The sequence below is a fragment of the Chrysochloris asiatica genome, unplaced genomic scaffold (genome assembly GCF_000296735.1).
Source record: "Chrysochloris asiatica unplaced genomic scaffold, ChrAsi1.0 scaffold00002, whole genome shotgun sequence".
In the NCBI taxonomy this organism is placed as follows: domain Eukaryota; kingdom Metazoa; phylum Chordata; class Mammalia; order Afrosoricida; family Chrysochloridae; genus Chrysochloris; species Chrysochloris asiatica.
The window spans coordinates 51,910,945-51,928,991 of record NW_006408520.1 but is presented as its reverse complement, the minus strand read 5'-3'; the positions used below and the strand labels follow the sequence as shown (position 1 = coordinate 51,928,991).

At 36.6% G+C, this 18,047-nt stretch overlaps 1 protein-coding gene across 1 annotated transcript in view; it reads left to right on the top strand.

Moving 5' to 3' along the window:
* Positions 1-4,965: 4,965 nt before the first annotated feature.
* Positions 4,966-18,047, top strand: part of TNNI3K (TNNI3 interacting kinase) — a 588,833-nt gene continuing 575,751 nt past the window's right edge. The window contains exons 1-2 of the mRNA XM_006831035.1: positions 4,966-5,005; positions 5,598-5,706. Of these exons, the coding sequence (XP_006831098.1) occupies positions 4,966-5,005; positions 5,598-5,706 (149 nt within the window). The remainder of the gene's footprint in view (positions 5,006-5,597; positions 5,707-18,047) is intronic.

The window sequence follows — 18,047 nt, the reverse complement described above, 5'->3', positions numbered from 1 at the left end:
AGGTGCAAATGTCTAAGTTGTGTGTCCCTATTAACCCTGTATACAGAAGGGATAGGATTGATACTTGATGTGAAGACTTCTTCCCTCTCAGTTGGTATTTTGAGCTACTAAATCCATAACTATAGGTCAAGTTCATCAAATTGTAGCAATTTATACTTGTTTCCTTTATAAAAAAGTTTTTTTTTTTTTTTGGTCTTTCTCTAGCTGAGATCTGATCATCAAGCTATTGAGGCTAGGTTGAATGAGTACTATCTACATGTCTGGGTGTTCTTGTGCTTTTCCTCTCATTTCATATCAGCTGGATGCTTCAATCTCAGCTCTAGCCCTCCATGGCTATGTCCTTGTTCATGAGCTCAGGTGTCTCCAGGTCTCACCGCACTGCAGACCAAGCAGCACTTCCTCTTCTCTCTCATCTCCAGGTCAATGGGACTCTATAGAATGTGATTGCACTCAGCCCATATCTTCATTGCTGACTTACTCCCTCTTCCACTCACCAGCTGACCAACGTGGTCACCAGCAATCTCACATGCCTGCTCATGTGCTCCCTTTGAGTTTCAGTATTGGGGCAGGCTTTGTCCTGAAGGGACTTGATTGCTTGTCTTTTGGCTCCCTGATGAACAACTTGTTTGTTCTTGTAGTAGCCAATCAGACTGCCATTTTGTTCTTTGGATTTTTTCCTGCTGATTTTTCTGAGACGAATCTTCTGTTCCTCTCACTGTCTGGTCTGTTTATACTTTCAAGTGGGAATGTCCCACCCCAGAAGGTTCTGACTGGGGCTCAGGAGTCCACCTAAGGTCCTATATACTACAAAGGCTCCGCAGGAAGCCTATTTCACTGGGAAAGTTCTAGAACCCCTTTTATGTATTCCAGTCAGTTATTAGATGAAGAAGGCTTACAAGTTTTCTGTAATCATATTTTCTGATATTAATTGGCAAGGGAAATCAATATTAACAAGACAGCTAAGCATCTTAACATTATATTTCATCTTTTACCCATTTACACTATGCCTCGATCCATGTATCACAGAGCCCTGTTTTTCCAAGGTGGAGAATACATCATTATTTACTCTGTCTCATTTAGTACATGCAAACCTGCCTAAGTTGTCCCTTATCAACCATGTTCTTTCATCCCCCTCCCCCTTCTTGTGTACTGCTCTCTCCAACACCTGAACTATGATGTGTCTATCCCTACCCTGTGCTCTACCATCCCTTCCATGCTCTCTTCCCCCTGTAGTCAACAAAGAAATTTTGTTTTTTTTTCCTTTTAGTATGGGCATCTTTTCTTAAGCTTTTACAATAATGGTCTTATGCAATATTTGTGCTTTTGTGACTGACTAATTTCACTCAAAAAAAATTTTTTTTTGGTCTTCCTATAGTTGAGATCTGATCAACAAGCTATTGAGGCTAGCTAAAATGAGTATTATCTACAGGTTTAGGTGTTATTGTGTCTTTCCTTTCATTTCATATCAACTGGATGCTACACTCTCAGCTCTAGCCATCTGTAGCTATGTCCTTGAGTTGCTATGATTCTGGAAGCTATGCCACCTGTATTTTAAATACCAGCAGGGTCACCCATGGTAGACAGGTTTTAGATTAGCTTCCAGACAAACACATACTAGGAAGAAGGAGTGATGAAATAATTTTCAGTCACTGAAAACCTTATGAAGAGCAGAGAAACACTGTCAAATATAGTGCTGGAAAATGAGCCCATCAGGTTAGAAGGCACTCAAAATGTGACTGAGGAAGAGCTGCATCCTCAAAGGAAAGATGACCTTGATGATGTGGGAGTAAAGCCTGCAGTACCTTCATTTGCTGATAAGGCACAACTCAAAATGAAGAGAAACAGCTGTAAACATCCATTAATAATCAGAACATGAAATGTATGAAGCATGAATCTAGGAAAATTAGAAATTGTCAAAAATGAAATGGAATGCATAAACATCAATATCTTAGGCATTATTAAGCTGAAATGGACTGGTATTGGCCAGTTTTATCCGACAACCACACGGTTTACTATTCTGGGAATGGCAAATAAAAAAGGAATCATGTTGCATTCATTGAAAAAAAGAATCAGTCGTGTGGTACAATGCTGTCTGTGATAGGCTAATACTTACGCACCTATAGGGAAGACCAGTTAATACCACTATTATTCAAATTTATGCACCGACCACTAAAGCCAGTGAGGATGAAATAGAAGAATTCTATTAAATTCTTCAATCTGTAATTGATCCAACATGCAATCAAGATGTATTGATCATTACTGGTGATTGAAATGCAAAGGTTAGGAGCAAAGAGGAAGGATCAGTAGCTGGAAAATATAACTTTGATGATAGTAATGATGCTGGAGAACGCATGATAGAATTCTGCAAAATAAATGATTTGTTCATTTCAAATACCATCTTTCAACAGCATAAGAGATGACTATACACATGGACTTCACCAGATGGAAAACATAGAAATCAAATTGACTACATCTGCGGAAAGAGAAGATGGAAAAGTTCCATATCATCAGTGAAAACAAGGCCAGGGGCAGATTGTGGAACAGACCATCAATTAGTCATATGCAAATTCAAACTGAAGCTTAAGAAAACGAAAACAAGTCCATGAGAGCCAAAATATGATCTTGAATATATCCTACCTGAATTTAGAGACCATCTGAAGAACAGATTTGATACACTAAACACTAAAGACCAAAGACCAGAAGAGTTGTGGGATGACATCAAGAACATCGTATAAGAAGAAAGAAAAAAAGTCATTAGAAGACAAGAAAGAAGGAAAAGGTCAAAATGGATGTCAGCAGAGACACTGAAACTTGCTCTCCAGCGTAGAGATACTAAAGCAAATGGAAGAAATTATGAGGTACAATAGTTGAACAGAAAATTTCAAAGGTCAGCTCGAGAAGATAAAGTCAAATACTACAACAAAATGTGCAAATATCTATAGTCAGAAAACCAAAAAGGAAGAACATGCTCAGCATTTCTCAAGCTGGCGTTATTGAAAGATTCTCTGGGGAAATTATTGAATGATGCAGAATATCAAAATAAGATGGAAGAATTACATAGAGTCACTGTACCAAAAGGAGTTGGTTGATGTTCAATCATTTCAAGAGGTAACACATGATCAAGAACCAATGATAGTGAAGGAGGATGTCCAAGGTGCATTGAAGGAATTGGCAAAGAATTGATGGAATGAAAATTGAAATCTTTCAAGAAAGTGAGGCAGCACAGGAGGTACTCATTCATCTATGCCAAGAAATTTGTAACATAACTATCTGGCCAATTGATTCAAAGAGATCCGTATTTGTGTCCATTCCAATGAGACGTGACCCAATGGAATGCGGAAAACATCGGACAATATCTTTGATATCCCATGCGAGTAAATTTTACTAAAGGTAATACAGAAACGGCTGAAAGCATACATTAACAGAGAATTTACAGATGTTCAAGCCAGATTCAGAAGGGATATCCTTGCTGATGTCTGATGGATCTTGGCTGAAAGCACAGAATATCAGAAAAATGTTTACCTGTGTTTTATTGACTATGCAAAGGCTTTTGATTGTGTGGATCATCATAAGCTATGGCCAACATTGTGAAGTATGAATATTGCAGAAACTGAATTGTACTCATGAGGAATCTGTACATGGACAAGAGCCAGTTTTTCGAACAGAACATGGGAACACTGAATGTTTTAAAATTAAGAAAGGTGTACAACAGGGTTGTGTTCTTTCACCATACTTATTCAACCTGTGTGCTGAGTGAATAATCTGAGAAGCTGGGTTAAATGAAGAAAAATGTGGCATCAGGAATGGAGGAAGACTCATTAACAACCTGCGATATGCAGATGATACAACCTTGCTTGCTGAAAGTGAAGAAAACTTAAAATATTTACTGATGAATATCAAACACCACAGCCTTCGGTATGGATTGTATCTCAATGTAAAGAAAACAAAAATCCTCACCGCTGGATCAAGATTGAAGTTGTCAAGGACTTCATTCTTATTTGTTCAGCCATTAACACTCATGGAAGCAACAGTCAAGAAATCAAACGACTTTATTTGCATTAGACAAATGTGCTGCACAAGACCTTTTAAAAGTGTTGAAGAGCAAAGATGTCAGCTTGAGGACTAAGGTGCGTCTGACCCAAGCCATGACAGTTTCAATTACCTCATATGCATGTGAAAGCTGGACAGTGAATAAGTAGACTGTAGAAGAATTGATGCGTTTTAGTTATGGTGTTGGAAGAGAATGTTGAAAGTTCCATGGGCTGCCAAAAGAACCAACAGATCTGTGTTTAAAGAAGGACAGCCAGAGTGATCCTTGGAGGACAGGACGGCCAAACGTCATCTCATACTTGGACATATTATCCAACTGCCATTGCATTGACTCAGGAGAAATGGTCCTAAAATAAGATCTTGTTGTTGATGATGATATTAAATGCTGTCCAGTTGGTTCTGACTCATAGCAACCCAATATAGGATTTCTGAAGAGTGACTGGTGGGTTTGAACTGCCAACCTTAAAGTTAGCAGTTCAGTGTTTATCCTACAGCATCACATCTGTACCCTGTAAAAAAGATCCAGTGAACTACTTAAATAATTCTTTTGTGAACCTCAGATGTCACTGACTCACTTCCTAGATTGATTATTTAAAAAATAAAAATTAAAAGCCTATGAAAGTATGCATGGGTATTATTTGGGTTTGATCAATAGATGAAAGCAAACAATCCTATTATAACATTTACTGTTTATTTTTGATACAGTTCTCTTAAAGACTGATTAATCCCTTTATGATTTCATCCTTGAAAACACATACTCTTGTTCTTTGTCATTGTTGCATGACATTCCCTTTGCCACTCAGCTTATTTTTAGCCCAACTATCAAAGTATTTTTCAACTGGATGGTCACTGCACTTGTACAGGAAATTTTGTAACCTGAGGAACTGCATTAGAGAAAGAAGAAACTTCTACCAAATGGGGAATTATAAATCTAGACCTACCCAGACTTGTACTGGTAATTACTTTTATTTCTTCAACTACAACATGATTCAATTATAGTTATAGAGAAGTAAAATTTTTTAGTATATGTATTAATTTTTACAAAAATATAACCCAATGTATTTTGTAAAAGTGCTATGAAGACAAATTGATCTGAAAATATTTTTTCTCTGAATAATTTTATTAAAATCAAATTCATTTGAAAAAATATATTTGTCTCTTGGTATTTAGAGTTTAAAATTTTTGATTACTGTAGAATATAAAGATTTTAGAATTATATCTTAATTATCTAGTATTTAAAAACTAAAAACTGTCTAGCAACTAGAAATTGCTATAATTAAAATGCAATAAAATAAAATGAAATAAGTTAAATATATTCTTTCATGTAAATATGTTATATAATAACAAATGGTTTCTTAATTACTACAATTCAATATGATTGAATTTTAAATATAAACATCTGCATTTTAATTTCACATCAGTAATATAATTAAGTATTATAAAATTCAAAATAAAAAGCAGAGTTTTGATTATTTGTATGCTATGATCTGTGTTTGCATTTTCCAAAACACAGCTATGAATAAATCCCATTTGTTCTTCTTTGTTAGATGAGTGGAAGAAGAAAGTCAGCGAATCTTATGTTATCATAATAGAAAGATTAGAAGATGATCTACAGATCAAAGAGAAAGAACTTACAGAAATGCAACATGTATTTGGGTAAAGTCATAGTTGTTATTTCTTTATATATAATTCCATAGTGTCCTTATTATTCATCTTGATTTTAGTTGTATCTCTTTAAAAACATGCACACACATACACACACCACACAAAAACATCCAACCTCAGACATGTTCTAAGCCTCAGAATATAAGGTTATTTTTGACTGAGTATATAGTCCTTAAGTGCAAACAGCTCAACTTCCTAAAATATGACATGCATTTTCTCATCACTAAAGTTTATAAAAAAAGAAGAATCTAAATGCTCATCTTCGAAGACAAGCTGTTGCTGATCTAACTAATCTTCTCTGAAATTACATTATTCTTGGAAATCATACCACTAACAAGCAGCATTGCCTTTCTTCCCAGATTGTGGTAGCAAATTGGCCACAATATTTTCTATGGACAATTGGGTAAGCCTGATTTCAACAAACCTTCTGGTCTCTTGACATTGAAAGGCTGACCCTTAATGGAACTGAGTATGATTTTGCCTCTGAACAATCATATAACAACCTGAAATATTGACTTCTGGCTGTTAGTGGGTTTTGTTCCACCATAACTAGAAAAAAATAATCTGGGATAGCGTCACCACTTCAGAAGACACAAAATGTTCAGAAAAAAAGTGTCAGGACTCTAATATGCACAGGCAACCTTCTAGAGAAACTGAATCTTGTATTGAGAAATGAGATGCATTTTGGAGGGTTCATGAAGGTACCTGCCTGACTGAAAAAAGTTCCATGTAGGCCAATTATCTATGTTCACTTTGAGCTTGTGTTTCTCATATAATGTTGTCATGGAAAATAACTCTTGTGAGTATAATTTGGAAAACATGTATAAAGCAAGGATGAAATGACATTATATTTTTCAAAATAAAAGTTCAGGTACAGTAAACACTTAGAACTCACATTTCTGGCAAATAAAATCGCCCATGTATAGTATATTTTGTAGGAAATTTGTCAGTGGAGTTAATAAGGCCTTCACAAGTGTTCAATTTATGGTTTGGGAAATCATTGATTTTCCATGTTACTTGTCCCAAGGTAATGAACTCAACACTGACAATCATGCTGAGATACCACTGGGCTGACTTTCACAAAAAGTATCACATGATAAGATATGGAAAACATTTGACTTTCCTATAGAGACATGACTGGCACTTTGGTATATTAGATTTATACATGCATATTTATTTTGTTCAGAAAGAGATGTGAATGTTGAACTTAATCATAAGCCCTCCAGCTCTTATTGACTCAGAGATAAATATGCTGAAATGAAATATGAATAAATGGAGAAGGAGATTTTCCTCAACTTTATAAAGCCAAAGCATCATCTCTTTCTTTTTTTAATTTAGGAAACATTGTTCAAATATATCAAGGCTAACTTAAATTAGATATACTCCTTTAAGATTTAGGCAATAGGTTTAAGATATAGATTTATGTCATGTCTTAAAAACAGTATCAACTGTTTCCACAATGCCTGCTACAGCAGACCTCCTACATTTTCACTATGTGTAATAAATGTGACCTTCTTTTCACTGATTAATATTAGGCATGACAGGTAGATATCATTCTGTGTCAGGGAGGTTAGAATTCAGAATTTGAGTGCCAACTATATAAAAGGTATTGTTCCAGACACATCAGATATGACTAAATTTGGTGGGTACTATTAATTCTGAAGAATAATGTACTAAAGATTAAAGGCATTGTGACTTGTGATCAGCAAGTGCTGAAGCAGTAATTTTTGTCAAGATCTACCTGACTCCATAGAGAGCTATTCCTAATACACCTGGCTTCCTCAAAGAGGTCACCATCAGAGAGAGGGGAGATTCACATTCACAAATAACACTCACAGAAGGCATACTATGACAAGTGCTAAAATAAAAGGAAAGATAAGCTGATTTGCAAATACAAAAAGAAGGTTTTCATTCTTGATTCACTCAATTATAAAAACAAAACAAAACATTCAGATGAAAGGCACAGTAAAATAAAGGAATATAGGCAAGAACAAGGGGAAATCATGAAAAGTTTAGAGAAGTCAAAAACAAAAACAAAAAAAACTAGAAAAACTATCCTGACTATAATATCTAATTTATGTAAGAAAACCATGCCTGCCAGTGTACGAGTTTCAGATTCAGACAAATGAGGTTTAAAATCCAGGTTCTTCTATTTTAAAACCTGTGTATCTATGGATAAATTAGTTAATCTCCCTGAACTTCATACACATATGTAAAAAGAGGTTCATAATAGCAGCCTCATGGGACTTTTATAAAATGATGTAAATTAAATGTCAAGTACATACAGAGTCTGTTGTTGTTGTGAAGTACCTTAGAGTTGATTCCAACTCTATATAGGGTTTCGGAGGATAGGCTGGTGAGTTTGAATTACCAATTTTTCAGTTCAAACCAACCTTGAGGTTAAGTGCTTATCCTATGGCACCACACCAGGATTCCTAACACATTTTGTTGCTGAGTGCCTTCAAGTGGAACCATGTATAGGGTTTCCAAGGAGCATCTGGTGAGTTTGAACCACTGATCTTGTGGTTCAAACTGATTTTGCGATTCAGTGCTTTATCTTACAATGCCACGCCTAACACATAGTTATTATTAAGTGTGGTCAAGTCGATTCTGACTCATGGTGACCATTTTTAGGGTTTCTGGGCAGCAGCTGGTGGGTTTGAACTACCAACCTTGCAGTTAGCAGTTCAGTACTACTGAAGACTTCACTATGAAATAGGAAATGTTGATAAGTACCCTGGAGAGTTTAGGGTTTCACAGGTTTTAAATCTTCAGGGGAGTAGAAAGTCTCATCTTTCTCTCATGGAATGGGCTGGTGGGCTGGAACCTCAGACCTGTAGTTCTCAGTCCAGTGCTGGAAATAGTAAAAAGTTTATTAAGAATTAGAAAGTGATCAAGTTAAGATAAAATGTTTTGATATAAAGGGAATGTTTTGTGGAGACTGGTAGCCTGGAACTAGGGTTATTAAGGAGACTATGAAATGTCCTACTAGCCATAAGTAAAAATAAAGCTGGGGAGAGGGCTAACCATAGTCTAAAGTATTCTGAAAGGGTTTAGGACCTCATACATTAGAATTAACTTTACAATAATTTCAAATTTCACGACTCTGCCACATATCAAATGAATCAGAATCCATGGGATGATCTCCAGAAACTTGAATTGTTAACACGTTCCCAGGTCATATTTTTGCATGCTAACAAGTGACATTTCTGTTAAGTTTGAAAACTATAGTTCTAGAAAGATACAAAAGCTGGCAAGTATTTTTAGGGAATTCCATATAGTTGCTAATTCCATTCACTAAAAGAGATTTTCCACAATAAAATGCAACATGGTTTCTTCTGTCAGCTCAAATGTGCAACCTCTCTGGTACAGCTAGTGCCCACAAAATAGTAAAGAGCAATATGATACTAAATTTTAACAAGTCAATAAGAGCTAAATCATTGCCTTGCTTACACCAATTTGTAGCAACTTTGAGATCAGGGCTTTCTGTGGAAAGAGAGGAGAATGGGACAGGCATGTCCCTTCATCTTTCATGATAAAATTACATTCATTTATAACTTTGGACATTTGTGGATTTAATGGATCAAAGGTAGTAAGAAATAGAAGAAAAAAAGAGAGAGAGAGAGAAGCAAGAAAGAAGTTGTATACTGTGGTGTGATTTTTTTTTATTATTATATCTTCCTCTGTGCTGACTCTGATCTTTATGTTTATCAATATAATTCTTGTTGTTAAGTGTTGTTGAACTAATTCCAACTCATATAAGGTGGTTTGAGCTGCCAACCTTGTTGTTCAAATTGATCTTGTGGTCCAGTGCATTATCCTGCAGTGCCACACCGTGACATCCAATAATCTATGGTGGTGGTAGCTGTGTGCCGTGGAGTCAGTTCCAACTCACAGCAACCCTGTATAGAGTTTTCAAGGCTATAAAACTCTGTTCTTGTTATTATGTGCCATGGAGTTGGTTCCAACTCATAGCAACCCTGTTCAGGGCTTCCAAGGCTGTAAATCTTTATGGGAGCAGAAAACCTTATCTTTCTCCCACGAACAACGGGTAGTTTCAAACTGCTGACCCTAAGATTAGCAGCCCGATTTGTAACCACTAAGCTACCAGGTCTCATTTTTCTCCCAAGGAGCAGCTGGGAGATTAGAACTGCTAACTACTAACTCAACTCATAATCCACTATGCTACCAGAGCTCCTTATTTCACTCAGGAGTCCTGAGATGTCCTGGTGTTGTAGGGTAAGCACTGGGTAGCTAATCACAAGGTTGGCAGTTCAAACCCACCAACTGCTCCTTGGAAACACTATACAAGGTTGCTGTGAGTTGGAACCAACTCAATGGCTCTTAACAATAACAACAAAAACATCAAATGGTGTTGACTTTATTGGTTTACATGTCATAGTTCCCCTATATTATATAATAAACATTAAAGGCAGCTTCTTTGTCTTATTTAGCCTTATTTCTATTAATTTTTGATAGTTATTTGTGTAGTATGTAAAAGTAAAATAAACTAATAATTTGTTGTTATTAAGTGCCATTGAGTCAGATCAATCTCATAGAGAATCTGTATAGAGGTTCTGAGAAACAGCTGGTAGGTTTGAACTGCTGATCTTGGGGTTAGCATTCCAGTGCTTATCCGACAGTGCCACACCAAGAGACCTAAACTAATAATTTAGTTCCTACCATAAGCCAGGCAGGCTGCTTGGCATTTTAACATACATTTTCTTAAATAACCCTAAATATATGCATGTCAAGTGCTTTAGCATATTGTCTAGAACATAATAAACATGCAAATGTTATCTAAAAAATGTCATAGATAGCATAATATCCATATACCTACAATGAAGATCAGTTAATAGAACTATTATTCAAATGTATGCATCAACCACTAATTTCATATGTGAAGAAATTGAAGACTCTTACTTACTTCTACATTCTGAACTTTATCAAGCATACAATCATGGTGCATTAATAATTATTGATGATTGGGATGCAAAACTTAGACATAAGGAAGAAAGATTGGTAGGTGAAATATATGGTCTTGGTGTTACAAATTCACATAATAGAATTTTGCAAGACCAATGACTTTTGTAGCAACATACACACGAATCTTTCCTGATGGTATACACAGGAATGAAGTTGACTATATGTGTGGAAAAAGAATATAGAGAATTTCAATATCATCAGTCAAAACAAGGCCAGGGTCTGATTGTGGAGAAGAGTATCAATTGTTAATATGAAAGTTCAGGATGAAGGCTGAAGTTTAAGAAAATGAAAACAATCCACAGGTATATCCACCTGAATTTAGAGACCATCTCAAAGACGGATTTGATGCATTGAACACTAATGACTGAAGAGCAGATGAGTTGTGGGATCACTTCATACATTATGATAGCAAAGGTTATTTAAGAAAAACAAAAATGAAAGAAAGAAAAGACCAAAATGAATGCCAGAAGAAACTCTGATACTTGATCTTAAATGTAGAGTAGGTAAAGCAGCTGGAAGACATGATGAAGTAAAAGCACTGACCAGAAGATTTCAAAGTGTGGCTAGATAAGACAGAGTTGTTATTGTTAGGTGTTGTTGAGTTGGTTCTGACTCATCTGAATAATGGCTGGTGGATTTGAACTACTGACCTTGTGATTAGCAAACTAGCACTTATCCTATAGTACCACACTGGTACTCCTAAAGTGTCATAATAAAATTTAGGAAGAGCTGAAGTTCAAAAATCATAAAGGACAAATGCACTCAGGCTGAAAGAGCTGAAGAAAAAAAAAAATTAAGCTTTAAGTGGCAATATTGAAGAATTCTATGGGCAAAATATTGAACAAAAGAATATGGAAGGAATACCAAGAAGAATTGTTCAATGTTTAATCATTTCAGGAACTAGCATACAACCAAGAATTTATGGTATTGAAGAAAGAAGTTCAAGTTTTATTGAAGGCATTTGTAAAAAGCAAGTCTCCAGCAATTTATAGAACACCCATTGAGAAGATTCAACAAATGAATGCTGAAAATACTTGCTCTATGTCAAGAGATTTGGAAAACAGTTACTTGGCCAAGTGACTGGAAGCCATCCATATTTGTGCTCATTCCAAAGAAAATTGATCCAGCACCATACAGAAATTAATTAATATCATAAATATTACACAAAAGGAAGATTATGTTGGAAATAATTAAAAAGTGGTTGTAGTAGTACTTGGACATGGAATTGCCAGAAATTCAAGCCAGACTGAGAAGAGGACATGGAACGAGGGATATTATTCCTGATATCAGGAATGAAAGCTTAGAATACCAGGAAAATATTTACTTGTACTTTATTAATTATGCAATGTCATTTGACTGTGTGAATAACATTGAGAAGAATAGGAATTCCAGACTGCTTCATTGTGTTCATGTCTAACCTGTACATAGACAAAGAAGTAGGTATTAAAACAAAACAAGGTTTAAAATCAGGAAAGGTATGTTTCAGGTAAAATCAGAAAAGGTATCTTTTCACCAGATTTATTCAATTTGTATGCCAAGCAAGTAATGTGAGATTTTGGATTATATGAATAAGAACATCACATCTGAATTTGAAGAGGACAATCTGCAAAATGTAGATGACACAATCTTACTTGCTGAAAGTGAAGAAGTCTTGAAGAGCTTACTGAAGACTAAAGATTACAACTTCAATATGGATTACACCTGACAGAAGGAAACCAAATCCTCACAACTGAACCAATAAGCAATATCATGATGAACAAAGAAAAAACTGAAGTTGGCAGGTATTTCATTTCACTTGGATTCACAATCAACCCTTATGAAAGCAGCAGTTAAAAAATCAAATGATATATCACTTTAGGCAAATCTGCTTTAAAAGACTTCTTTTAAAGTGTTAAAAAGCATAAATGTCACCTTTTAGACTAACATGTGCCGAACCCAATCCATGTATTTTCAATTGCTTCATATGCATGTGAAAGCTGGACAACGAGTAAGGAAATCCAAAGAATTGATACCATGGAATTACGGTACTGATGAAAAATATTGAATGAATCATGGACCTCCAGAAGAAAGAACAAATCTGTCTTGAAAGAAGTACAGTCAGAATGTTTTTTAGAAAGGATGGTGAAACTTTGTCTCATGTATTTTCCCCATGTTATCAGGTAAGATGAGTCCCTGAAGAAGAACATCATGTTTAGTAAAATGGACATCAGTAAAAAAGAGGAAGACACTCAAGGAGATGAACTGACGTAGTTGTAATATGGACTCAGACATAGACACAAATGTGAGGCTGATGCAGAACTGAGCAATATTTCATTCTGTTGTGCACAGGGTCTGAGCCAACTCAATGGCACCTAGCAAAAACAATGTTAATAACCCTCTGGGTGACATATTGCATTTGTCATTATAAGCTGAAGAAAATGGGGCTTATCACATTAAATTGATTTGAACTAGATTATACAACTTGGATTTGGTTAAATTGGAATTTGTACCAAAGTTAATTTGCTTTTAAATTTATGACCTTTATGTTCTTAGTTCTCCACCTAAGAAGAGGAAAGAGATATGGATTGTGTATTTGAAATAGGTTTCATATTCCTGACACAGTGCATAATTGCTATATCTTGTGTATTAAAAGGCCATCTCAGGGTAGATTTAGGGAAAAAATTAAAACCCCAGCTCCCCCCTCACTTAACCCCCACTTCATGACCAAATGACACATGAATCTTCCCATGGTCTTTGAGAACCACTTATATGATGACTCTTCTCCATCTTAAACTTTTTAAAGGATTCCAATTAAATTATTTTGTTTCAATATATTTCTAAGTCATTAGGAATTATAACTATGCTTTGGTAATTTTATTGTAAAGCCTAATTTTTACCTAAGTAGTTTGTAATGTGAAATGTGACCTTCCTTGAGGAGATTCTAGAGAAGTTATAATTTCTAATGTTGTGGTATAATTATCAAAATAATCCAGTATCAATCTATTTTTGGTCATTTTTTTATGTGTATTGTCATTGAATAGCTGTACCTTTGTGACTAATAATAGTATCTTGCTTTCAAATAGTTAGATTTAATGAATGAATAAAAATGGCCCAAAGGATGTACTCTTTCATGAGAAAACAGTCATACTATTTAAAGGAAAGTGAAAATGAAAGAGAGAAAGGGGTGAGGGGAATGAAGAATATATCTTTATACTTATTTTCTCCCTTAAAACTTCCTATGGGTAAGGCTGTATTTCAGCATGCTTATCCTTCAAATGAAACATCTTCCAAAAGTCTACTTCTTCAAAATTGAAAACAGCTATGTTTTTGCAAAATAGCAAGGTACAAAAACATTGTACACTGACTTTATCTAAGAGTAGTAGAAACTTTTTATCAAGGTGATAGTTGTGGCTGTGTGCCATGGAGTTAGTTCTGACTCATACAGACCCAGTATTACAGGGTTTCCAAGGTTGTTAATCTTTGTAGAAGCAGAAAGCCTCATCTTTCTCCCACAACGTGATCGGTAGATTTGAATTGCTGCCCTTGCAGTTAGCAACCCAATGTGTAACATACTACGCTCCCAGAACTCCTTTCTCTGAAGATACTGAATAGGAAATTAAAGAGGAAAATTTCATCCAATGAAGTTTAAATATAATTTGTCATATTTGGGTAGTGTGTTGCATCAATTAGCAACACAACAAACAAGCAGTAGCAATAACACAGTAACCACACAGATTTTACAATGCCTTGAGACAATCTGTTGTTGTTAAGTGCTATAGCGACTCATGGAGTCCTGGTGTGGCACTGTGGAATAATGCTCTGAGAAACGCTGTATAGGGTTTCCAAGGAGCGGCTGGAGGGTTTGAACCACCAACCTTGTGGTTAGCGCTAGTGTTTATTCCACAGTACCACAGTCTACCACTCATATTTTTCTAGAATAATATATAAAAGGGGAGCTCTGGTAGCGTAGTGGTTACGAATCGGGCTGCGAACCTTAAGGTCAGCGGTTCGAAACTACCAGCCGCTCCGCGGGAGAAAGATGAGGCTTTCTACTCCCGTAAAGATCTACACCCTTGGAAACCCTGTACAGGGTCGCTATGGGTCGGACCCGACTCGATGGCACTGAACAACAACAACAACAACAATATATAAAAGAGATATCTTATAAAAAACTTTATGAAGCAATTTGATCTCAAACTCTTGCTCTCTTTTTCTCCTCTTCCTTGCCTTTTGTCTTCCCTTCACTACTGCTACCCTTTTCCCTTCCTCCTTCCTTATCCTTCTCCTCAAGCAAAACAATAAAGCCATGAGAATATCACTACCAGTGCTTTAGTAAAGGTAATTGCTATAGCAACTAATATTTATAAAAATCTTACTTATTCAAACTCATTTAAACCTTGAAATAAGTTTGTGAGATAAGCATTGCTACTAACCAATTTTATAATTTTTTGTTATACTTGATATATCTGCCACAGTTTCTCAATATATATTTGCTGTATGAATGAATGGCTATCCTTTCACAATGTTAGTTTTCAGATTTGAGCTAAGAGATGATTGGACAAATACATTTCTGGGTGTTTCTTGGGGATATATCTTTGAAATACGGTTTTTATTGATGATTTTTGTGTCTTGGTGTGGCACTGTAGTATAAGTGTTTGACCACAAGATTAATTTGAACAGCAAGGTCAGATGTTCAAACTAACCAGCCATTCTTCAGAAAGCCTATACAGGGTTTCTCTATGACTTGCTATATCATTTAACAACAATGGACTGTCTCAAGGCATTGTAAATTCTGTATGGTTACTGGTTAGGATTATTTTGTTATCTACTGTTTGTTTTCTTGCTATTTGATGGCACTTAATAACTACCAGTGGTTCTGCGGGAGAAATATGAGGCATACTGCTCCCGTAAAGATTTACAGCCTCGGAAACCCTGTGCAGGGTCACTGTGAGTTGGAGCCCACTCCAAGGTACTTAACAACAAAACAACAACAAATAACAACAGTGCTTGAGAGTGCATATTGTTTAGTTGTTGTTGTCTGTTAAGTGCTGTGGAGTTCATTCCAATTTATAGCAGCCCTGTGTACAACAGAATGAAACACTAGTCTTTCACCATCCTCGAAATCGTGGCTATGCTTGAGCCCATTTTTGCACCTACTGTGCCAACAAGTCGCCCTTCTCCAAGGACTCCTGATAACAGATCTAAAGTATCTGAGACAAGCTCTCACCATAAATTGTTTAAGAATATTCTGATTATATTTATTCCAAGACAGATTTGTTGTTCATCTGGTAGTGGAGTGTATGTTCAGCATTTTTCTCCAACGCCATAATCCCCTGGCCATAACTGCATAATTCCAACACTGTAACACAAACACTATCAATGCATTGTCTTTTTTTTTTTTTTTTTTTGTCTCCTATACTGGACTTTGCATCAAAGTCTATTTTATCAGAAATTAATGCTACTACTCTTGCAGGGTATTGATCGTCATTAGTTTGTTTTGGTATTTTTTTATGCTTTATGATTGCTTCCAGGTAGATGTGATCAGGATGTGGGATTCCCTTTCACTCTTCTTATTGCCTAACTCAGAGTAACTTTCACAGGTGTAGTCTGCCTCCTTGGTATATCGCAGTTGGTATTGGTTCTTGCCTGGGTTTTGGTATTTTATAGAGTATGATTGTAGCTTGACTGTATGGCAGCAGTTGCTGACTCTTCTTGGGTAATATAGGGAGAGAGAGAGTTCCCCAAAGGTAGAAGGGGGGCATAAAACAGCAAAACAGCACCAGTGGGGGGGGACCAAGGGAAAAAAAAACACCCCAAAACAGCAACAACAAAACTAGACTGAATACCGCAGTCTATAATCACAGAAAAGGGAGATGAAGGAGAAAAGAAAAAATTCATCTGTACCGTAATGTGACTATGACTTTAATGTCCTCTTTTCAGCTTCTTGCTTTCAAAGCTGCCTGAGAGATTTCAAGATGCCACTGTTGGTTGTTATGCTGTCCCTAAGGCTTTAATTTAATTTTCGGCCTGTTTTGTTTTTAAACTCTTTTTCCCTCTCTACAGCCCTGTCCTGCCCTTTCCCGAATTTAAAACAAAACAAAACAAAACAAAAACCCGTTCAGGGCCTGCTCTTGGGCTGAGTATCTGTGTGCATACGTGGCAGAAGAACCCACCAGTAGTGAGGGTGGTGGGTGTCCACTCACTCAGGCTCTCCCTCTAGTCACCAGAATGGAGATGTACAAACAGTGGGGGTGCCAATGACCAGACACCAAAAAACGAAAATCAGAACAAAGCAAAACTGACAAGGTTCCCATGGCATTTTTCCATGGTGTTTCTGCTCCCCCACTTGGTTTTGCTGTTTGGTCTCACCCAAGATGTCGTCTTCGGACCTCCGAGCCCGGCAGACTCAAAAGTACATGACTTTTTCCTTTAGTTTCAAGTTCTAGTAGCTCTAAGCCTTCAAACTTTTAAAACATTCCTAGCTCTGTGGTTCCAAGTTTTGGAGCACTGCCCTGGATCTGCTTTGCCTGGTATTCTGTGGTATGGCTGATGGCGAACATCACTGCACCTCTAACCTAGCCACCATCAAGCCCCACCTCTCCGATTGCCATTAGTATGATACATTTTTTCCAATCTTCAATGTTTGGTCTATTTGCCTCTTTTTGTCTACAATGTGACTTTTTTTTTTTTTTTTTTTTTTTTTTTTTTTTTGTGGATTATGTGATAGTTTACATGGGAGAACATTAGTTTTACATTCATCCTATTATATATCATTTCATTGCCATAGTTACAATCCCCTCCATGCATCACCAACCATTCAAAGGGTTTACCCTGCAAACCTGCCTCCTGGTCATCAGCACACAGCTTGTTTCCCTCTCTGGGTCTAAAGTCCCCAGCTGCTCCATCTCACCATATCATCATCTCTGCCTCCATCTCAGGCATCACTACTTCTCTGGGTAGGGTCCCGCTCTCTGCTCTTCTTCCTTGATGGTCTTAGGGACCTCCACTCCTAGACCACAAAGTCAATCACTCCCCTCCTTTTGCTACAAAACTTCTACCTTTACATTTCCAACCCTCACAATTAGTCCTGATAACAATTATTCACTATTGTATAACAAGAGACCTATCCACATCTCCTCTCATCAGTCCTGCCCAGACATATTGGATGCTACGCAGTGGAGATTCCACCTTCCTTCGTGCCCTCCGGATCTAGGCTACCTGTTGAAAGCTTATAAGCCAGTCACTTCTTGCCTTTGTAGCCCCCCACCCCCACTCCATTTTGGGTAGCCAATGTCCAAGTTGCCCATCCCTATCTATTCTGTGTATGGAGGGGATGGGAATGATCCTCGCTGTAAAGATTTGTTCCC